At 29.4% G+C, this 24,516-nt stretch overlaps 1 protein-coding gene across 2 annotated transcripts; it reads right to left on the bottom strand.

Annotated features, from left to right (window-relative positions):
- Positions 1-19: 19 nt before the first annotated feature.
- On the bottom strand, positions 20-23,053 carry LOC111418504 (prestin-like). Of its 2 annotated transcripts, XM_071199342.1 has the most exons (7): positions 19,393-23,053; positions 19,005-19,339; positions 11,209-11,370; positions 10,691-11,139; positions 1,454-1,558; positions 1,253-1,386; positions 20-1,195 (listed from the first exon to the last, which is right to left on the bottom strand). In XM_071199342.1, exons 2-7 carry the CDS (start codon positions 19,099-19,101, stop codon positions 58-60), a joined length of 2,085 nt encoding a protein of 694 aa, XP_071055443.1. In that variant the 5' UTR covers positions 19,102-19,339; positions 19,393-23,053; the 3' UTR covers positions 20-57. The 2 variants fall into 2 exon arrangements, with proteins under 2 accessions (XP_071055443.1, XP_071055442.1); XM_071199341.1 differs by having other exon boundaries at positions 19,005-23,053.
- Between the last annotated feature and the right edge of the window lie 1,463 nt (positions 23,054-24,516).

A 24,516-nucleotide genomic window follows, 5' to 3' on the forward strand; every position in this document is an offset into this window, starting at 1 on the left:
GGAGATTAAAACCACAAACAAATTTAAATTAAAATATATTTTTAATAAAATAAACGTTTAATTAACTGTAGGAATCGTAGCTTCGTTAAAATACTGCGTCGTCACGGCGAATTGAACCGCATCGTGCGTCGTAGGAAAAATCCTAAACATATTCCTCTTCGTCTCGATCAATCCACACTTCAAAAGTGTTTCATAAACCGGCGCCGAACACCCAGCAATAAAAACCGGCACATTTACTTTATTAAAACATTTACAAACCAAATTTAACATCGACGCCCCCGATGGGTCAATATAACTCAAAGCGGAGAAGTCCAAAATAACGCATTGAACGTTCGAGTTTGATCTCGATTTTAATTTTTCTTGTTTTCTTCGCATTTTATCCACAGCGGTCGGAGATAATTGGCTAAATTTGTCCGATTTATCGTCGATTAAGGTTAATTTTTCTAATTTATTTCGGCGGATTAATTCTTTTTGCGGATCCATCTCGATTAATCGATATAATTCGGATCTGAAGAAGTTTTTCGTTGCGAAATTAACCCCGCCTTGGTAGTGGAAAATTTTTAATCCTGCGATTTCTTGGGCTCCTTTATAACGGTTTATGTCTAGATAGAGATCGGTTTGAGGGACCGAACCTAATAAACACGTGTATGGCTTCATGGTTAAAAAGAAAATCGATAAAAGCGACATTATAAATCCGATTAAAAGCCCGACGTCGATTCCGATGAAAACTACGCTTAAAAACGTTGATAACCAAACCATCGCGTCCATTTTGCTGAGTTTGAAGAATTTGAAAAAATCTTTTATTTGGAATAACATCGATTTTAACGCCACGATTATCGTGCTTGCTAAGACACATCTTGGGAGAGGCTCAAAAAATGGCCCAATCCACATCAAAACGATCACTAATAAGCTGCATGACACCAAAGAAGCTAATTGGGTTCTTCCCCCAACTGTTTGTTGGATAACCGAGCGAGATAACGAAGCTGTGTAAGGCATACATTGGAAAAATGAGCCAAACATATTCCCAACTCCTTGAGCTAAAAGTTCTTGATTGGCATCGACTTCGTATCCTAATTTTTGAGCAAAAATCATCCCCATGGATAAATTTATCGTGTAAGATACGACGGCTATTATAAAACTATCCAACATGATTTCATTCATTAAAGAAAAAGGGGGCGCCATTGGAAAAGGTAATCTAAAATTAATTATTAAATTATAAATTAAATAAAAAATTTTTAAATATAATAAATACCCTTTTGGGACTTCCCCGACGATTTTAATCCCGTTATTTTGGTTCAAATTGAATAGATATGAAATTAAAGTGCCAAAAACGATGACCATGAGCTCGATGGGGATTGGAAATGAGCATAACTTGGCGACTTTGGGCTAAAATTTGAAATTAGTTATAAAAATTTGTTATTTTTGGGAGTTTTTGTTAATTTGATTTGGTTACTTTTAATATTTCGTTGTTGAATAACATGACGCCGATTGTTACGACGGAAATGAGGGTTGCCACGAAATTCAAATGGGTTATTTCGGCGAATAAGCTGATGTAGGTCTGTAATAAAGAGAAATTTATGATTAATACTACATTAATGTTGATTTGTATTAATTTATTTTATTATGAAAGTTTAATCGGCGAAAATTGCAGGTCTATCATGGAATCGGAGTATTTTATAAAAAAACTTTTAAAACAAAAGTTGTAGCAAATTTTGTTCTTAACAATATTGGTCTCTTTTACTTTTGCTCTCAGATGCGTCAAAATTGAGAAAAATACGAAAATTTAAAAATTTGATGAGTTTCTTTGTTTTACTATTAGCTAATGGTAACACTTGGAAATTGGAGCACGTTATCAAAAAACTTTTATAATAAAAGTTGTAGCTAATCTTATTCTTAACAATATTGCTTTCTTGTATATTTGCTCTCAGATGCGTCAATATCGAGAAAAATACGAAAATATGAAAATTTGATGAATTTTCTTTTTTACTATAAGCTAATGGTAACATTTGGGAATTGAAGCATGTTATCAAAAAACTTTTATAATAAAAGTTGTAGCAAATTTTATTCTTAACAATATTGCTCTCTTGTACATTTGCTCTCAAATTCGTCAATATTGAGAAAAATACGAAAATTTGAAAATTTGATGAATTTCCTTCTTGTTTTACTATTAGCTAATGGTAACATTTGGGAATCGGAGCATGTTATCAAAAAAATTTTATAATAAAAGTTGTAGCTAATCTTATTCTTAACAATATTGCTTTCTTGTATATTTGCTCTCAGATGCGTCAATATCGAGAAAAATACGAAAATATGAAAATTTGATGAATTTTCTTTTTTACTATAAGCTAATGGTAACACTTGGAAATTGGAGCATGTTATCAAAAAAAATTTATAATAATAGTTGTAGCTAATCTTATTCTTACCAATATTGCTTTCTTGTATATTTGCTCTCAGATGCGTCAATATCGAGAAAAATACGAAAATATGAAAATTTGATGAATTTCCTTTTTTACTATAAGCTAATGGTAACATTTGGGAATTGAAGCATGTTATCAAAAAACTTTTATAAAAAAAGTTGTAGCAAATTTTATTCTTAATAATATTGCTCTCTTGTACATTTGCTCTCAAATTCGTCAATATTGAGAAAAATACGAAAATTTGAAAATTTGATGAATTTCCTTCTTGTTTTACTATTAGCTAATGGTAACATTTGGGAATCGAAGCATGTTATCAAAAAAATTTTATAACAAAAGTTGTAGAAATTTTTAATCTTAACAATATGGCTTTCTTGTATATTTGCTCTCAGATGCGTCAATATTGAGAGAAATACGAAAATTTGAAAATTTCATGAATTTCTTTGTTTGACCATAAGCTAATGGTAATATTTGGGAATTGAAGCATGTTATTAAAAAAATTTTAAAACAAAAGTTGTTGCAAATTTTATTCTTAACAATATGGCTCTCTTGTATATTTGCTCTCAGATGCGTCAAAATTGAGAAAAATACGAAAATTTAAAAATTTTATGAGTTTCTTTGTTTTACTACTAGCTAATGGTAACACTTGGAAATTGGAGCATGTTATCAAAAAACTTTTATAATAAAAGTTGTAGCCAATCTTATTCTTAACAATATTGCTCTCTTGTATATTTGCTCTCAGATGCGTCAAAATTGAGAAAAATACGAAAATTTGAAAATTTCATGAATTTCTTTGTTTTACCATTAGCTAATGGTAATATTTGGGAATTGAAGCATGTTATTAAAAATTTTTTAAAACAAAAGTTGTTGCAAATTTTGTTATTAACAATATTACTCTCTTGTATATTTGCTCTCAGATTCGTCAATATTGAGAAAAATACGAAAATTTGAAAATTTGATGAATTTCCTTGTTTTACTATTAGCTAATGGTAACATTTGGGAATTGGAGCATGTTATCAAAAAAATTTTATAACAAAAGTTGTATAAAATTTTATTCTTAACAATATGGCTCTGTTGTATATTTGCTCTCAGATGCGTCAAAATTGAGAAAAATACGAAAATTTAAAAATTTTATGAGTTTCTTTGTTTTACCATTAGCTAATGGTAATATTTGGGAATTGAAGCATGTTATTAAAAAAATTTTAAAACAAAAGTTGTTGCAAATTTTATTCTTAACAATATGGCTCTCTTGTATATTTGCTCTCAGATGCGTCAAAATTGAGAAAAATACGAAAATTTAAAAATTTTATGAGTTTCTTTGTTTTACTACTAGCTAATGGTAACACTTGGAAATTGGAGCATGTTATCAAAAAACTTTTATAATAAAAGTTGTAGCCAATCTTATTCTTAACAATATTGCTCTCTTGTATATTTGCTCTTAGATGCGTCAAAATTGAGAGAAATACGAAAATTTGAAAATTTCATGAATTTCTTTGTTTGACCATAAGCTAATGGTAATATTTGGGAATTGAAGCATGTTATTAAAAAATTTTTAGAACAAAAGTTGTTGCAAATTTTGTTATTAATAATATTACTCTCTTGTATATTTGCTCTCAGATTCGTCAATATTGAGAAAAATACGAAAATTTGAAAATTTGATGAATTTCCTTGTTTTACTATTAGCTAATGGTAACATTTGGGAATTGAGGCATGTTATCAAAAAAATTTTATAACAAAAGTTGTATAAAATTTTATTCTTAACAATATGGCTCTGTTGTATATTTGCTCTCAGACGCGTCAAAATTGAGAAAAATACGAAAATTTAAAAATTTTATGAGTTTCTTTGTTTTACTATTAGCTAATGGTAACACTTGGTGTTAATTATTTGTTATTTTATTAATTATATATTTTTTATTATATGTATTTACCCTCGCGTTATCAAGTTATCCGTTGCACGGCGTAAAAATTGATTCGTCGTCAACGCGATAACAAACAAAACAAAAAAATATAAAAATAATTATTCACAACTCGAACTCACGTCTTTTAATGTTTGACTGTTGCAAACAACTAAAAATAAGGTATTTTTCACCGAAAGAAGTTTTTTAACCAGTGCAACCCAGAGAAACCCAGATATTATTTAAACACTTGGAAATTGGAGCATGTTATCAAAAAACTTTTATAATAAAAGTTGTAGCTAATCTTATTCTTAATAATATTGCTCTCTTGTATATTTGCTCTCAGATGCGTCAACATCGAGAAAAATACGAAAATATGAAAATTTGATGAATTTCTTTGTTTTACCATTAGCTAATGGTAATATTTGGGAATTGAAGCATGTTATCAAAAAACTTTTAAAACAAAAGTTGTTGCAAATTTTATTCTTAACAATATTGCTCTCTTGTATATTTGCTCTCAGATACGTTAATATTCAGAAAAATACGAAAATTAAAAAATTTTATGAGTTTCTTTGTTTTACTATTAGCTAATGGTAACACTGGAAAATTGAAGCATGTTATCAAAAAACTTTTATAATAAAAGTTGTAGCAAATTTTATTCTTAACAATATTGTTCTCTTGTATATTTGCTCGCAGATGAGTCAATATTGAGAAAAATAGGAAAATTTGACGAATTTCCTTGTTTTACTATTAGCTAATGGTAACATTCGGGAATTGAAGCATGTTATCAAAAAACTTTTAAAATAAAAGTTGTTGCAAATTTTATTCTTAACAATATTGCTCTTTTGTATATTTGCTCTCAGATGCGTCAATATTGAGAAAAATACGAGAATTTAAAAATTTGATGAATTACCTTGTTTTACTCTTAGCTAATGGTAGCATTCGGGAATCCGAGCATGTTATCAAAAAACTTTCAAAACAAAAGTTGTAGCAAATTTTATTCTTAACAATATTGCTCTCTTGTTTATTTGCTCTCAGATACGTTAATATTGAGAAAAATACGAAAATTTAAAAATTTGATGAGTTTCTTTGTTTTACTATTAACTAATGGTAACACTTGAAAATTGGAGCATGTTATCAAAAAACTTTTATAATAAAAGTTGTAGCTAATCTTATTCTTAACAATATTGCTTTCTTATATATTTGCTCTCAGATGCGTTAATATTGAGAAAAATACGAAAATTTAAAAATTTGATGAGTTTCTTTGTTTTACTATTAGCTAATGGTAACACTTGGAAATTGGAGCATGTTATCAAAAAACTTTTATAATAAAAGTTATAGCAAATTTTATTCTTAACAATATTGCTCTCTTGTATATTTGCTCTAGTATGCGTTAATATTGAGAAAAATACGAAAATTTAAAAATTTGATGAGTTTCTTTGTTTTACTATAAGCTAATGGTAACACTTGGAAATTGGAGCATGTTATCAAAAAACTTTTATAATAAAAGTTGTAGCAAATTTTATTCTTAACAATATTGCTCTCTTGTATATTTACTCTCATATGCGTTAATATTGAGAAAAATACGAAAATTTAAAAATTTGATGAGTTTCTTTGTTTTACTATTAGCTAATGGTAACACTTGGAAATTGGAGCATGTTATCAAAAAACTTTTATAATAAAAGTTGTAGCAAATTTTATTCTTAACAATATTGCTCTCTTGTATATTTGCTCTCATATGCGTTAATATTGAGAAAAATACGAAAATTTAAAAATTTGATGAGTTTCTTTGTTTTACTATTAGCTAATGGTAACACTTGGAAATTGGAGCATGTTATCAAAAAACTTTTATAATAAAAGTTGTAGCAAATTTTATTCTTAACAATATTATTCTCTTGTATATTTGCTCTCAGATGCGTCAATATTGAGAAAAATAGGAAAATTTGAAAATTTGATGAATTTCCTTGTTTTACTATTAGCTAATGGTAACATTCGGGAATTGAAGCATATTATCAAAAAACTTTTAAAACAAAAGTTGTTGCAAATTTTATTCTTAACAATATTGTTTTTTTGTATATTTGCTCTCAGATGCGTCAATATTGAGAAAAATACGAAAATTTAAAAATTTGATGAATTACCTTGTTTTACTCTTAGCTAATGGTAGCATTCGGGAATTGAAGCATATTATCAAAAAACTTTCAAAACAAAAGTTGTAGCAAATTTTATTCTTAACAATATTGCTCTCTTGTATATTTGCTCTCAGATGCGTTAATATTGAGAAAAATACGAAAATTTAAAAATTTGACGAGTTTCTTTGTTTTACTATTAGCTAATGGTAACACTTGGAAATTGGAGCATGTTATCAAAAAACTTTTATAATAAAAGTTGTAGCAAATTTTATTCTTAATAATATTGCTCTGTTGTACAGGGTTGTCCAAATTTGTATGAAATCTATTAGAACCCGCTTTTACGTTTCCGGATAGCCGAGATACATGAGGTGTCTGAAAATCGTAAATTTCAAAGACTACCTGTATATCAAAAACGAAGAGGGCTATGACAATTTGGTTTGCGCCATTGTAACTTTCACAAAAAAGTAGCTCAGGTTCGTGAAAGCCGCAACTTTCTATCTTTCATAATAACTGAGATACCCTGCAAACCCATCGAAATTTGGACACCCTGTACATTTGCTCTCAGATTCGTCAATATTGAGAAAAATACGAAAATATGAAAATTTGATCAATTTTCTTGTTTTACGATTAGCTAATGGTAACATTTGGGAATCGGAGCATGTTATCAAAAAACTTTTAGAACAAAAGTTGTAGCAAATTTTATTCTTACTAATATCACTCTCTTGTATATTTGCTCTCAGATGCGTCAAAATTGAGAAAAATACGAAAATTTAAAAATTTTATGAATTTCCTTTTTTAAAAATATAGGAGAAAAAATTAGGAGTCACTAGAAGTAAAATATGGATGACAATATATTAATTTAACAATAATTTAGGTCATTTTAAAAGTATCCGAGAATGTATCCGGAAACTGCCGGATACATGTATCCGGATACTTTTACGGAGAAAGTATCCGTACTTTTTTAAAACAGCATCCGGATACATTGTAAGCATCCGGTATCGGGTACTCGAATACTTTTTTCCTGTATCCGTCCCAGCTCTGCTTTGAAGTCATTGATGATAACCAGAGCCCGGACAGTTTAGGAAACGTGCGCCCCTCCACACTAAACGAATGCCTTGATAAGCCTACGCTTCGATTTAATTCATTGAATATTGAGACAGGAGTGGGAGGCGTTTTAGGATCACTTTCCTAAACTGTCTGAGCTCTGATGATAACACTAGGGAATCTGATTATATTTCAAAAAAACTTTTGTAACAAAAGTTGTAGCAAATTTTATTCTTAACAATATTGCTCTCTTTCACTTTTGCTCTCAGATGCGTCAATATCGATAAAAATAAGAAAATATGAAAATTTTAAGAATTCGTTGTTTTATTAGCAGATAATGGTAGCACTGGGGAAACGGAGCATTTTATAAAAAAAATTTTATAACAAAAGTTGTAGCAAATTTTATTCTTAACAATATCACTCTCTTGTATATTTGCTCTCAGATTCGTCAATATTGAGAAAAATACGAAAATTTGATGAATTTCCTTGTTTTACTATTAGCTAATGGTAGCATTCGGGAATCAGAGCATCTTGTCAAAAAACTTTAAAAACAAAAGTTGTTGCAAATTTTGTTATTAACAATATTGCTCTCTTGTATATTTGCTCTTAGATGCGTCTATATTGAGCAAAATACAAAAATATGAAAATTTGATGAATTTTCTTGTTTTACGATTAGCTAATGGTAACATTTGGGAATCGGTGCATATTATAAAAAAACTTTTAAAACAAAAGTTATAGCAAATTTTATTCTTAACAATATTACTCTCTTTCACTTTTGCTCTCAGATGCATAGATATCGAGAAAAATACGAAAATATGAAAATCCGTAGGGAAAGCAATTTTCATACTCATATCCCAAGAAATCGATTTTATACGAATTTTTAAAACTTAATCGACGAAAATTGCAAAATTTCTCAAGTTCAGGGTTTACTTCTGTTTCCAGACTTTGAAAAAAAGTTTACTATAGGAAATTACGTGTCAAAAATGATTCACGGAATTCCATGAATCTAATTAGCTAAATATGGTAAAATCAGTTCACTGCAGTTCATAACTTAAACTTACAAAATACTTTACTATCGCTACTTGAATATAGATGGCATTATTATATTTGACCAAGTAATAGACGATGGTCAAATGCTGACGGTCAATTGTCCATGGCATATCCCTAGGTAGCACTCGAAAATCGGAGCATGATACAAAAAAACTTTTAGAATAAAAGTTGTAGCAAATTTTATTCTTACCAATATTGCTCTCTTTCACTTTTGCTCTCAGATGCGTCAATATTGAGAAAAATAAAAAAATATGAAAATTTGAAGAATTCGTTGTTTTCCAACAAGTTAATAGGTAGCACTTGGGAATTGCAGCATGTTATAAAAAAAGTTTTAGAACAAAAGTTGTAGCAAATTTTATTCTTACCAATATTGCTCTGTTGTATTTTTGTTCTCAGATGCGTCAATATTGAGAAAAATGCGAAAATATGAAAATTTTAAGAATTCCTTGTTTTCCTACAAGTTAATAGGTAGCACTTGGGAATCCTAGCATGTTATGAAAAAACTTTTAGAACAAAAGTTGTAGCAAATTTTATGCTTACCAATATTGCTTTCTTGCATTTTTGTTGTCAGATGCATAGATAACGAGAGAAATAGGAAAATATGAAAATTTAATGAATATCGTTGTTTTAAGTAGGTAATGGTAAAATTTTTGAATCGGTGTATATTATAAAAAAACTTTTAGAACAAAAGTTGTTGCAAATTTTGTTATTAAAAATATTGCTCTCTTACACTTTTCCTCTCAGATGAATAAATATCGAGAAAAATACGAAAATTTGAAATTTTGATGAATTCCGTTGTTTTAAATAGGTGATGGTAAAATTTTTAAATCGGAGCATATCATAAAAAAACTTTTAGAACAATAGTTGTAAGAAATTTTATTCTTAATAATATTGCTTTCTTGCATTTTTGCTGTCAGATGAATAGATATCGAGAAAAATAGGAAAATTTGAAAATTTGATGAATTTTATTGTTTTAAATAGGTAATGGTAAAATTTTTGAATCGGAGCATATAAAAAAACTTTTAAAATAAAAGTTGTTACAAATTTTGTTATTAACAATATTGCTCTCTTACACTTTTGCTCTTAGATGAATAGATATCGAGAAAAATAGGAAAATATGAAAATTTGATGAATTTGGTTGTTTTATGTAGGTAATGGTAAAATTTTTGAATCGGAGCATATTACAAAAAAACTTTTAGAACAAAAGTTGTAGGAAATTTTATTCTTACCAATATTGCTCTGTTGTATTTTTGCTCTCAGATGCGTCAATATTGAGAAAAATGCGAAAATATGAAAATTTGAAGAATTCGTTGTTTTCCTACAAGTTAATAGGTAGCACCTGGGAATCGGAGTATGATATAAAAAAACTTTTAGAACAAAAGTTGTAGCAAATTTTATTCTTACCAATATTGCTCTCTTGTATATTTGCTCTCAGTTGCGTCAATATTGAGAAAAATGCGAAAATATGAAAATTTGAAGAATTCGTTGTTTTCCTACAAGTTAATAGGTAGCACTTGGGAATAGGAGCATGATACAAAAAAACTTTTAGAACAAAAGTTGTAGCAAATTTTATTCTTACCAATATTGCTCTCTTCCACTTTTTCTCTCAGATGCGTTAATATTAAGAAAAATACAAAAATATGAAAAGTGGATGGTAACACTCGAGAATCGGAGAACTTTACAGAAAAACTTTTAGACCAATCGCAACGCAATTTTCAAAAATTATAGAGTCAAGTGAAGCGATTTTGAAAATATCTTTTAGTTTTTGAGATAAAAATTTTTAATCATTTTTCAATTTTTAGGGGAAAAATGAGTTAGGGTTAATCAAAAAATCGTATAAAATCCAATTTTTAACGAATCAAAACGAAATTATCACCACTTTTACCCAAAATCATAACCTTTTTAGCAAAAAAGACCGTTTTTGAAAACATCGTTTAGTTCCTGAGATAAAGCATTTTTCAAATTGAGCCGATTTTTCACAAGAAAATTAGACAATTAAATTTTAAAAAAATCGCCAAAAATCGGGTATTTAAAATATCGCGACGCAATTTTCGAAAATCATAGAGTTAAGTGTCACCTTTTCAATGAATCAAACTGTTTTTGGAAATATCTTTTAGTTTTTGAGATATTAATTAATTTATAAAGATTAAAAACTTACATTAACAACGGTGAAAAGTCCTTTGTGTTTCGGAATAACGTATCCAAAAAGATCTTTAACTTGGCTCGTTAAAACATGAACAGCAGCCCCCGTTGTGAATCCACTAACCATCGTTTCAGAAATTAAATTGCTTATAACTCCCAATCGTAAAGCGTACATCATCAATTGGAAAATGGCAGTCATAAAAGTAACCGCAGTAGCCACTTGGATAGGCGAATAACAATTATTTGGTGTCGTTAAATCGGCGATTTCCGTGGAATTCTTTGTTAAACAATTTGTTGAGTTGCTATGTTCCAAAACGACCTTTCCAGTCATCAAACAAACCACGGCGAAAGTCCCCAAAGAATTGTGTCTGGACGTACCCAACAAAACGTACATTAAAACGGGGAAAAAAGCCATATAAATTCCAATTACAGGGTCAACGTTGCCCAATAAACCATAAGCCATTCCTTGTTGAAATAAAATCGAATCAAATTAATGTAAATTAGACTATCGACATACTTAAATAATTAATTTACCTTGAGGAATGTGCATAATCGCGACCGTGAATCCAGCGATTAAATCGGCCGATAAATTCTCTTTCCATTTGTAATGGATTAACCAATCCAAAGCGGGGATTGTTTTGTACAAAATCTTTTTTGGCTTGCTATTTTTGCAGTTTGAGCAGAATTTTTGAAACACTAAATGTAAAAGAATGTTTCGTTAATTAATACATTTCATCTAAATTAATTATACAAAAATACGAAAATTTGAAGAATTCGTTGTTTTACTAGAATATAGGTAGCACTGGGGAATCGGAGCGTTTTATAAAAAAAGTTTTAAAATAAAAGTTGTAGCAAATTTTGTTCTTACCAAGATTGCTCTCTTTTACTTTAGCTCTCAGATGCGTCAATTTTAAGAAAAATGCGAAAATATGAAATTTTTAAGAATTTGTTGTTACTACCAGATAGTGGTAGCAATGGGGAATCGGGGTATTTTATAAAAAAAATTTTAAAACAAAAGTTGTAGCAAGTTTTGTTCTTACCAATATTGCTCTCTTTTATTTTTGTTATCAGATGCGTCAAAATCGATAAAAATACGAAAATATGAAATTTTTAAGAATTTGTTGTGTTACTACCAGATAGCGGTAACACTGGGGAATCGGAGCGTTTTATAAAAAAACTTTTAAAACAAAAGTTGTAGCAAATTTCATTCTTACCAATATTGCTCTGTTTTATTTTTGCTCTCAGATGCGTCAAAATCGATAAAAATACGAAAATATGAAATTTTTAAGAATTTGTTGTGTTACTACCAGATAGTGGTAGCACTGGGGAAACGGGGCGTTTTATAAAAAAGCTTTTAAAACAAAAGATGTGACAAATTTTGTTCTTACCAATATTGCTCTCTTTTATTTTTGCTCTCAGATGCGTCAATTTCAAGAAAAATGCGAAAATATGAAATTTTTAAGAATTTGTTTTGTTACTACCAGATAGTGGTAGCACTGGGGAATCGGAGCGTTTTATAAAAAAACTTTTAAAACAAAAGTTGTAGCAAATTTTGTTCTTACCAATATTGCTCTGTTTTACTTTTGCTTTCAGATGCGTCAATATTGAGAAAAGTACGAAAATATGAAATTTTTAAGAATTTGTTGTGTTACTAGCAGATAATGGTAGCACTGGAGAATCGGGGCATTTTATAAAAAAACTTTTAAAACAAAAGTTGTAGCAAATTTCATTCTTACCAATATTGCTCTCTTTTATTTTTGCTCTCAGATGCGTCAAAATCGATAAAAATACGAAAATATGAAATTTTTAAGAATTTTTTGTGTTACTACCAGATAGTGGTAGCACTGGGGAATCGGGGCATTTTATAAAAAAACTTTTAAAACAAAAGTTGTAGCAAATTTCATTCTTACCAATATTGCTCTCTTTTATTTTTGCTATCAGATGCGTCAATTTCAAGAAAAATGCGAAAATATGAAATTTTTAAGAATTTGTTGTGTTACCTCCAGATAGTGGTAGCACTGGGGAATCGGGGCGTTTTATAAAAAAACTTTTAAGACAAAAGTTGTAGCAAACTTTGTTCTTACCAATATTGCTCTGTTTTACTTTTGCTTTCAGATGCGTCAATATTGAGAAAAGTACGAAAATATGAAATTTTTAAGAATTTGTTGTGTTATTAGCAGATAATGGTAGCACTGGGGAATCGGGGCATTTTATAAAAAAACTTTTAAAACAAAAGTTGTAGCAAATTTCATTCTTACCAATATTGCTCTCTTTTATTTTTGCTCTCAAATGCGTCAATATCGAGAAAAATGCGAAAATATGAAAATTTTAAAAATTTGTTGTTACTACCAGATAGTGGTAGCAATGGGGAATCGGGGTATTTTATAAAAAAAATTTTAAAACAAAAGTTGTAGCAAATTTTGTTCTTACCAATATTGCTCTCTTTTATTTTTGTTATCAGATGCGTCAAAATCGATAAAAATACGAAAATATGCAATTTTTAAGAATTTGTTGTGTTACTACCAGATAGTGGTAACACTGGGGAATCGAAGCGTTTTATAAAAAAACTTTTAAAACAAAAGTTGTAGCAAATTTTGTTCTTACCAATATTGCTCTCTTTTATTTTTGCTCTCAAATGCGTCAATATCGAGAAAAATGTGAAAATATGAAAATTTAAAAATTTTTTTGTGTTACTAGTAAATAATGGTAGCACTGGGGAATCGAGGAATTTTATAAAAAAACTTTTAAAACAAATGTTGTAGCAAATTTTGTTCTTACCAATATTGCTCTCTTTTATTTTTGTTATCAGATGTGTCAATATCGATAAAAATACGAAAATGTTAAGAATTCGTTGTTTTACTAGCAAATAATGGTAGCACTGGGGAATCGGAGCATTTTATAAAAAAAACTTTTAATACAAAAGTTGTAGCAAATTACATTCTTACCAATATTGCTCTCTTTTACTTTTGCTCTCAGATGCGCCAATATAAAGAAAAATACAAAAATATGAAATTTTTAAGAATTTGTTGTGTTACTAGCAAATAATGATAGCACTGGGGAATCGGAGCATTTTATAAAAAAAGTTTTAAAACAAAAGTTGTAGCAAATTTTATTCTTACCAATATTGCTCTCAGATGCGTCAAAATCAATAAAAATAGGAAAATATGAAATTTTTTAGAATATGTTGTTACTAGCAGATAATGATAGGTAGCACTGGGGAATCGGAGCATTTTATAAAAACAGTTTTAAAACAAAAGTTGTACCAAATTACATTCTTATCAATATTGCTCTCTTTCACTTTTGCTCTCAGATGCGTCAAAATCGATAAAAATACGAAAATTTAAAGAATTCGTTGTTTTACTAGCAAATATAGGTAGCATTCGGGAATCGGAGAATTTTATAGAAAAACTTTTAAAACAAAAGTTGTAGCAAATTTTATTCTTACCAATATTGCTCTGTTTTACTTTTGCTTTCAGATGCGTCAAAATCAATAAAAATACGAAAATTTGAAAAATTCCAAGGACAGTAGAATCTAACAGGACTGCTACATCCAGTATATTTTTGTAGTCCACTACGGGTTGGTTGCCCGCAATCTACGTCACACTATTCGCCACGCCTGGTAACTGTCTGTGTTTTTAGAGGTTATATGATAGACATTAATACGTCTAAAAACATAAAACTTCAAAAATAATATGAAGACGTCTAGGATACAACCTTTAAAAATACACAGTAAACGCATAGACCATAACAATAGCTGGGCGTGAAAAATGGTGTAACGTAGTTTGCGGGCAGGTTGTCACAACAATTGATGTAGCAGTCCTTTTAGATTCTACTGTTCTTGAAAGAATCGTTATTTTACTAACAAGTAATGGTAGCACTGGGGAATCGAAGAATTTTATAAAAAGACTTTTAAAACAAAAGTTGTACCAAATTTCATTCTCACCAATATTGCTCTCTTTTCCTTTTGCTCTGAGATGCGTCAAAATTGATAAAAATACGAAAATATGAAATTTTTAAGATTTTGTTGTGTTAAAGGTGTGTTTACGTTGGAGCTGCGATAAACGGTAATAGCGACAATACTAGCAAACCAACGAAATTGTTGTCATAGTTTTATATGCAGGAGTTTATATTGGAACGAGAGCGGCGATAAACGATAAGAGCAGCAATGAGAGCACCGATAAGTGCTGCGCAACATGAATTGAAAATGATTTGTCAGAACAAATCTGTTGTGGTGATTTTTATCTTTTTGGTCCCACAAGGGGAATCTTACAAAAATTTCACTAATTAAACAGTCGATATCCATGCCGACCACACCTGATAATAGCAAAGAAAATAAGGAATACAATTAGCGTCGCTCTTATCGTTAGTCGACTGTCAAGCGTGTGACAACGCGTCGCTCCAATATAAACACCTACATATAAAACTATGACAACAATTTCGTTGCTTCGCTTCAAACTTAAACGCGCTCTTACTAGCAGATAATGGTACCACTCGGGAATCGGAACATTTTATAAATAACTTTTAAAACAAAAGTTGTAGCAAATTTCATTCTTACCAATATTGCTCTCTTTTACTTTTCCTCTCAGATGCGTCAATATCGAGAAAAATACGAAAATTTGAAGAATTCGTTGTTTTACCAGCAAATATAGGTAGCATTCGGGAATCGGAGAATTTTATAAAAAAACTTTTAAAACAAAAGTTGTAGCAAATTTTATTCTTACCAATATTGCTCTCTTTTATTTTTGCTCTCAGATGCGTCAAAATCGATAAAAATACGAAAATTTGAAGAATTCTTTGTGTTACTAGTAGATAATGGTAGCACTGGCGAATCGGAGCATTTTATAAAAAAACTTTTAATATTGCTCTTTTTTGCTTGAAGAATTCGTTGTTTTACTAGCAAATATAGGTAGCATTCGGGAAATCGGAGCATTTTATAAAAAAACTGTTAAAACAAAAGTTGTAGCAAATTTCATTCTTACCAATATTATCTCTTTTACTTTTGCTATCAGATGCGTCAAAATCGATAAAAATACGAAAATTTGACGAATTCGTTGTAAATAATGGTAGGTAGCACTGGGAAATCAGAGCATTTTATAAAAAAAATTTTAGAACAAAAGTTGTAGCAAATTTTATTCTTACCAATATTGCTCTCTTTTAGTTTTGCTCTCAGATGCGTCAAAATCGAGAAAAATACGAAAATGAGAAGAATTCGTTGTTTTACTAGTAATACAGTGTCCTCCAAAAAGTCAGCAACAACCGTTTTATTTCTGTTCCATTACATCAACGTTTCTGAAATTTAGCTTATATGGGAGGCTCATACCAATCATTCGATCTAAGGTATTTTCAAGATGGTGGCCACTTCCGGTCCCCCGGAAATAGACCTCAACTTCGTTATTTTAAGTGGAATGCTATAGCTTTTAATTGTATGCGAAAAAATATGTTGACTTTGATAAATGTTACTGGTACCTAGCATTTTTCGTTTTCGAGTTATTTTGATTTTAAGTTTTTGTTTGGTAAATTTCACCATGCTTTTAAAACCTCATATCTCAGCCAATATTAATTTAAGAAAGCTCTAACTTGGTACGATTACTCTTCAGATGATATCAAATAGATTGCCATTTGTTGTATCAGAGTACTATATACAGGGTGGTCAAAAATTGAATTATCGTTTCTCCATATTCAATGCCAAGAAAAACTTAAAATCAAAATAACTCGAAAACGAAAAACGCTAGGTACCAATAACCTTTATCAAACTCAACTTGTTTTTCCGCATATAATTAAAAGGTGCAATAAAAACTATAGCATTCCATTTAAAGTAACGAAGTTGTGGTCTACTTCCGGTAGACCGGAAGTGGCGGCCATCTTGAAAATAATTTAGATCGAAAGATCGGTATGAACCTCCTAAATAAACTAAATTTCAGAAACGTAGATACAATGGAATAGAAATTAAACGGGTGTTGCTGATTTTTTGGCGGACACTGTATAATGGTAGCACTCGGGAATTGGAGCATTTTATAAAAAAACTTTTAAAACAAAAGTTGTAGCAAATTTTATTCTTACCAATATTGCTCTCTGTTATTTTTGCCCTCAAATGCGTCAATATCGAGAAAAATGCGAAAATATGAAAATTTGAAACATTTTTTGTGTTAGTAGTAAATAATGGTAGCACTGGGGAATCGGAGCATTTTATAAAAAAACTTTTAAAACAAAAGTTGTAGCAAATTTCATTCCTACCAATATTGCTCTCTTTTACTTTTGCTCTCAGATGCGTTAATATCGAGAAAAATACGAAAATATGAGAATTTTAAGAGTTCGTTGTTACTAGCAGATAATGGTAGGTAGCACTGGGGAATCGGAGTATTTTATAAAAAAACTTTTAAAACAAAAGTTGTAGCAAATTTCATTCTTACCAATATTGCTCTCTTTTACTTTTGCTCTCAGATGCGTCAATATCGAAAAAAATACGAAAACATGAAAATTTTAAGAATTCGGTATTTTACTAGTAGATAATGGTAACACTGGGGAATCGGAGCATTTTATAAAAAAACTTTCAAAACAAAAGTTGTAGCAAATTTCATTCTTACCAATATTGCTCTCTTTCACTTTTGCTCTTAGATGCGTCAATATCGAGAAAAATGCGAAAATATGAAAATTTGAAACATTTTTGTGTTACTAGTAAATAATGGTAGCACTGGGGAATCGGGGTATTTTATAAAAAAACTTTTAAAACAAAAGTTGTAACAAATTTCATTCTTACCAATATTGCTCTCTTTTACTTTTGCTCTCAGATGCCTCAATATAATAATAATCATAATAAAGATGTTTATTGATCAGATAAGAAACAAAATAAAACAAAGAGTAATACAAAGACAAATAAAATTAAGAAACTAATGAGATGTGTCTAAATCTGATCAAAGAAGGTCATCATGTCAGGTCGACCAAGACCAATAGTCTCCTGATCACTCCGTTTTTCAAAGACCCCCATTTTGAATACAACAACAAAATCAAAAAGGTACAACCGAACGATTCAAGTCAATAAAAAAAAACCAAAGCGACATGACTGTTCAACAGAAATAACTAAATTGAATTAAAAAAAATATATATTTTTCTTTCTTTTCCTCTTCAAAGATAATAATAACAAACTAAAATCTATCATTCAACAGCTCACTCAAAAACTTGAAGAATTCGTTGTTTTACTAACAGTTAATGGTAGCACTGGGGAATCGAGGCATTTTATGTAAAAAGTTTTAAAACAAAAGTTGTAGCAAATTTCATTCTTACCAATATTGCTCTCTTTTATTTTTGCTCTCAGATGCGTCAATACCGATAAAAATAGGAAAATATGAAATTTTTAAGAATTTGTTGTGTTACTAGCAGATAATGGTAGCACTGGGGAAACGGTTCATTTTATAAAAAAACTTTTAAAACAAAAGTTGTAGCAAATTTCATTCTTACCAATATTGCTCTCTTTTACTTTTGCTCTCAGATGCCTCAAAATCGATAAAAATAGGAAAATATGAAATTTTTAAGAATTTGTTGTATTACTAGCAGATAACGGTAGCACTGGGGAATCGGAGCATTTTATAAAAAAACTTTTAAAACAAAAGTTGTAGCAAATTTCATTCTTACCAATATTGTTTTTTTTTACTTTTGCTCTCAGATGTGTCAAAATCGATAAAAATACGAAAATATGAAAATTTAAAAAAATCGGAATCTTACTAGTAGATAATGGTAGCACTCGGGAAACAAAGCATTTTATAAAAGAACTTTTAAAACAAAAGTTGTAGCAAATTTCATTCTTACCAATATTGCTCTCTTTTATTTTTGCTGTCAGATGCGTCAATATCGAAAAAATTACTAAAATATGAAAATTTAAAAAAATCGGAATCTTACTAGTAGATAATGGTAGCACTCGGGAAACAAAGCATTTTATAAAAAAACTTTTAAAACAAAAGTTGTAGTAAATTTCATTCTCACCAATATTGCTCTCTTTTACTTTTGCTCTCAGATGCGTCAATATCGAGAAAAATACTAAAATATAAAAATTTTAAAAAATCGGAATCTTACTAGTAGATAATGGTAGCACTCGGGAAACAAAGCATTTTATAAAAAAACTTTTAAAACAAAAGTTGTAGCAAATTTCATTCTTACCAATATTGCTCTCTTTCATTTTTGCTCTCAGATGCGTCAAATCGATAAAAATACGAAAATTTGAAAAACGATCTAAATTTAAAAATTTTACGAAAATGAGGAAATAATCTTTATATAACGGCGTATAACACACATTAGGTTAGATTATAAAAAATAATTAATTTATTTTGTTAACTTACAAGTTTTTTTTGATTTGTGGTACTCAAGTTCATCATGCAACTGCGCCTGCTCGTACAACGGCCTTTCGATCTTGATTTGCTTGCAAACGTCTCCCATAACAACTTCTAATCCCAACACCCAAGAAATTCCAAACAGTTAGGTTTCAATTCCTTTTCGATCTTCGCGTTTCAATTTCGAAGATAACACTCGATTATTTTCGATCCAAATGGGGGCTTTTAAAGTTTTACCACGAGTTGATAACGATGTTTGCACGCGATGTGGCCGATGTGGCTCGCGTTACCATTACAAAAGAAGTAATATTTTACGCACGCACTTTACAACTAGAAACTAGAAACTGCAAGCGCCTCTATTTGAGTAATTTTAAGTGTTAAAATTAAAATTTCTTACCGTCGTGAGGTTAAAAGAGAAGTGATTTCGTAATTTTGCGTTGTAATTTAATTTTATCTCTTTATTTATTTTTTTTTTTTCATTTTAAGGTGAGTAAATATTGAGGTGACAGGATTTTATTGCCACTTTGACGTTAAAATGTTTTATTTCGTTTATTTTTTTTTAAGAAATAATTCTTTACCTAATAATTTATTAATTATTAATAAATAAAGCGTTAAGTTCACAATAAAACGGGGTAAATATTCCCATAGAGAGATGATGCCGAAAGTAAATCCCGATTAGGCGTTAATAATAATAATTATGATCAAAGCTATGTACTTGAAAATTTTCCTGGCGCGATGTTTTCTTAAAATAATGTGTCAACATTTAGATTAAACGCTTAATTAAATATTTGTATATAAAAAAAGTTCGGCTGCACTTCCAATAAAATCCATTTAATTAAGTAAATATATCATTTTTGGTAATTCGAAGGTTCCTCTCGTTATTACGTTTAAAAATGTTTAAAACGGTTGGAATGCCTATTATTTAAACTAGAAATGCTGATAGTTTCATAAGACCTAATTAAAGCTACGATTTATTACGATGTGTTGAAGAATGAGTTAATAATTGCTTAATCGAAAAATGAGTAATCTTATTACGTTTAAAAATTAATATTTCAAAAAAAGTTTCTGGAAAACCAACGCGAGGCAGATGATGGTAGAACTGGGGAATCGGGGAGTTTTATAAAAAAACTTTTAAAATAAAAGTTGTAGCAAATTTTGTTCTTACCAATATTGCTCTCTTATAGTTTTGCCCTCAGATGCGTCAATATCGAGAAAAATGCGAAAATATGAAAATTTGAAACATTTTTTGTGTTACTAGTAAATAATGGTAGTACTGGGGAATCGGAGTATTTTATAAAAAAAAGTTTTAAAACAAAAGCTGTAGCAAATTTCGTTCTTACCAATATTGCTCTCTTTTATTTTTGCTCTCAGATGCGTCAATATCGAGAAAAATGCGAAAATATGAAAATTTGAAAAATTTTTTGTGTTGCTAGTAAATAATGGTAGCACTGGGGAATCGGAGGATTTTATAAAAAAAGTTTTGAAATAAAAGTTGTAGCAAATTTCGTTCTTATCAATATTGTTCTCTTTAACTTTTGCTCTCAAAAGCGTCAATATCGAGAAAAATACGAAAATTTGAAGAATTCGTTGTTTTACTACTAGATAATGGTAGCACTGGGGAATCGGAGCATTTTATAGAAAAACTTTTAAAATAAAAGTTGTAACAAATTTTGTTCTTATCAATATTGCTCTCTTTTATTTTTGCTCTCAGATGCGTCAATATCGAGAAAAATGCGAAAATATGAAAATTTGAAAAATTTTTTGTGTTGCTAGTAAATAATGGTAGCACTGGGGAATCGGAGAATTTTATAAAAAAAAGTTTTAAAATAAAAGTTGTAGCAAATTTTGTTCTTATCAATATTGCTCTCTTTTATTTTTGCTCTCAGATGCGTCAATATCGAGAAAAATGCGAAAATATGAAAATTTGAAAAATTTTTTGTGTTGCTAGTAAATAATGGTAGCACTGGGGAATCGGAGAATTTTATAAAAAAAGTTTTAAAATAAAAGTTGTAGCAAATTTTGTTCTTATCAATATTGCTCTCTTTTATTTTTGCTCTCAGATGCGTCAATATCGAAAAAAATGCGAAAATATGAAAATTTGAAAAATTTTTTGTGTTGCTAGTAAATAATGGTAGCACTGGGGAATCGGAGGATTTTATAAAAAAAGTTTTGAAATAAAAGTTGTAGCAAATTTCGTTCTTATCAATATTGTTCTCTTTAACTTTTGCTCTCAAAAGCGTCAATATCGATAAAAATACGAAAATTTGAAGAATTCGTTGTTTTACTAGCAAATATAGGTAGCATTCGGGAATCGGAGAATTTTATAGAAAAACTTTTAAAACAAAATTTGTAGCAAATTTTATTCTTACCAATATTACTCTCTTTCACTTTTGCTCTTAGATGCATCAATGTAGAGAAATATTAAAAAATGTGAAAATTCGAAAAAATCGTAGTTAGACATGTTGCTAATGGAAAGAAAAACTATAATCCGAGCATGATACAGAAAAACTTTTAGAACAAAAGTGTAGCAAATTTTACCCTTTACACATTATTATGTAACACTTTTGCTCGCAGATGCATCAATTTTGAGAAATATTCAAAAATATGAAAATTGAAAAAATTTGTAGTTTAGACAAGTTGCTAATGGAAAAAAAAATGGTAATCAAAGTATAATACAGAAAAACTTTTAGAACAAAAGTTGTAGCAAATTTTACCCTTTACACATTACTATCTAACACTTTTGCTCTTAGATGCATCAATATAGAGAAATATTCAAAAATATGAAAATTGGAAAAATTTGAAATTTCACAATTGGTTAATGGAAAAAAAAAATAATGCGAGCATGATGCAGAAAAACTTTTAGAACAAAAGCTTTAGCAAATTTTACTCTTAACACATTACTATCTAACATTTTTGCTCTCAGATGCATCAATGTTGAGAAATATTCAAAAATGTGAATTGGAGTAATTCGTAGTTAGACAAGTTGCTAATGGAAAGAAAAACTATAATCCGAGCATGATACAGAAAAACTTTTAGAACAAAAGTTGTAGTAAATTTTACACTTTACACATTAATATGTAACATTTTTGCTCTTAGATGCATCAATATCGATGAAAATATGAAAATTTTAAGAATTCGTTGTGTTACTAGTAGATAATGGTAGCATTTGGGAATCGAAGCATTTTATGAAAAACTTTTAAAACAAAAGTTGTAGCAAATTTCATTCTTATCAATATTGCTCTCTTTCACCTTTGCTCTCAAATGCGTCAATATCGAGAAAAATACGAAAATATGAAAATTTTAAGAATTCGTTGTTACTAGCAGATAATGGTAGGTAGCACTGGGGAATCAAAGCATTTTATAAAAAAATTTTTAGAACAAAAGTTGTAGAAAATTTCATTCTTACCAATATTGTTCTCTTTAACTTTTGCTCTCAAATGCATCAAAACATTAGTGAACTTACCTACTTTGTTTCAATGGCAAACATTATTATACCTATCTTTAACAATCCTCTAAAAAAATTGGTCTGTATCGAATAATAAAAAGCGGATTATCTTGAACACGATCAACATCAGCGCAATTTGATAAGAGTACCGTTTTTGCTTAAAAAAATACCGAGAATAAGAATTTTTATTGAAAAAGCCAAAAAGTATGCTGTCAGAAAAGTTAGTCATTTTCATCCGTAAAGAATACGTTACAGAGCGCCGGCTACCGGCTATAATAAAATGGACTCCATAATCGTCTTTCTCATGCCAAAAAACCTCCGTATACCAAATTTGAAAAGAATCGGTTGAAATACACGTGTAATATTAAATAAAAATCAATTTAAAAATTTAATTTGAACACCCTGTATCTCCAAGACAAAGCGTTAGCGACCTATGTTGATATGAAGTTTTTGTGTTAATTTTAAAAGATCTGTCGATTGTTAAAGTCCTGCTACAAAAACCTGAAACACCCTGTATAATGGTAGCAGTGGGGAATCAGAGCATTTTATAAAAAAACGTTTAGAACAAAAGTTGTAGCAAATTTTATTCTTACCAATATTGTTCTTTTTCACTTTTGCTCTCAGACACATAGATATCGAGAAAAATTCGAAATGGTGAAAATTTCATGAATTTGTTGCTTTTTTAAGTTGTTGATGGTGACATTGGGGAATCGGAGCATGTTAGAAAAATATTTTCAAGACAAAAGTTGTAACAAATTTTATTGTGAACAATATTGCTCTCTTGCACTTTTGCTCTCAGATGCGTCAATATCGAGTAAAATGCGAAAATATGAAAAATTGTTTGTGTTACTAGTAAATAATGGTAGCACTGGGGAATCGGGATATTTTATAAAAAAACTTTTATAACAAAAGTTGTAGCAAATTTTATTTTTACCAATATTGCTCTGTATTACTTTTGCTCTCAGATGTGTCAATATCGAGAAAAATGCGAAAATATGAAAATATTAAGAATTCGTGGTTACTAACAGATAATGGCAGGTAGCACTGGAGAATCGGAGCATTTTATAAAAAAACTTTTAAAACAAAAGTTGTAGCAAATTTTATTCTTACCAAGATTGCTCTCTTTTACTTTTGCTCTCAGACGCGTCAATATTGAGAAAAATACCAAAACATGAAAATTTTAGGAACTTGTTGTGTGACTAGCAGATAATGGTAGCACTGGGGAATCGGAGCATTTGATAAAAAAATTTTTAAAACAAAAGTTGTAGCAAATTTCATTCTTACCAATATTGTTCTCTTTTATTTTTTCTCTCAGATGCGTCAATATCGAGAAAAATACGAAAATATGAAAATTTTAAGAATTCGGTATTTTACTAGTAGATAATGGTAACACTGGGGAATCGAAGCGTTTTATAAAAAAACTTTTAAAACAAAAGTTGTAGCAAATTTCATTCTTACCAATATTGCTCTGTTTTACTTTTACCCTCAGATGCGTCAAAATCGATAAAAATACGAAAATTTGAAGAATTCGTTGTTTTACTAGCAAATATAGGTAGCACTAGGGAATCAGAGGATTTTATAAAAAAACTTTTAAAACAAAAGTTGTAGCAAATTTCATTCTTACCAATATTGTTTTCTTTTACTTTTGCCCTCAGATGCGTCAAAATCGATAAAAATACGAAAATTTGAAGAATTCGTTGTTTTACTAGCAAATATAGGTAGCATTCGGGAATGGGAGAATTTTATAGAAAAACTTTTAAAACAAAAGTTGTAGCAAATTTCATTGTTACCAATATTGCTCTCTTTCACTTTTGCTGCCAGATGCGTCAATATCGATATAAATAGGAAAATATGAAATTTTTAAGAATTTATGTGTTACTAGCAAATAATGTAGCACTTGGGAATCGGAGCATTTTATAAAAAAGCTTTTAAAACAAAAGTTGTAGCAAATTTTATGCTTAACAATATTACTCTCTTACACTTTTGCACTCAGGCGTAGAGATATCGAGAAAAATACGAAAATGTGAAAATCCGTAGGAAAAGCGATTTTCATACTCATATTCCAAGAAATCGATT

The sequence above is a fragment of the Onthophagus taurus genome, chromosome 10 (genome assembly GCF_036711975.1).
Source record: "Onthophagus taurus isolate NC chromosome 10, IU_Otau_3.0, whole genome shotgun sequence".
Taxonomy (NCBI): Eukaryota; Metazoa; Arthropoda; class Insecta; order Coleoptera; family Scarabaeidae; genus Onthophagus; species Onthophagus taurus.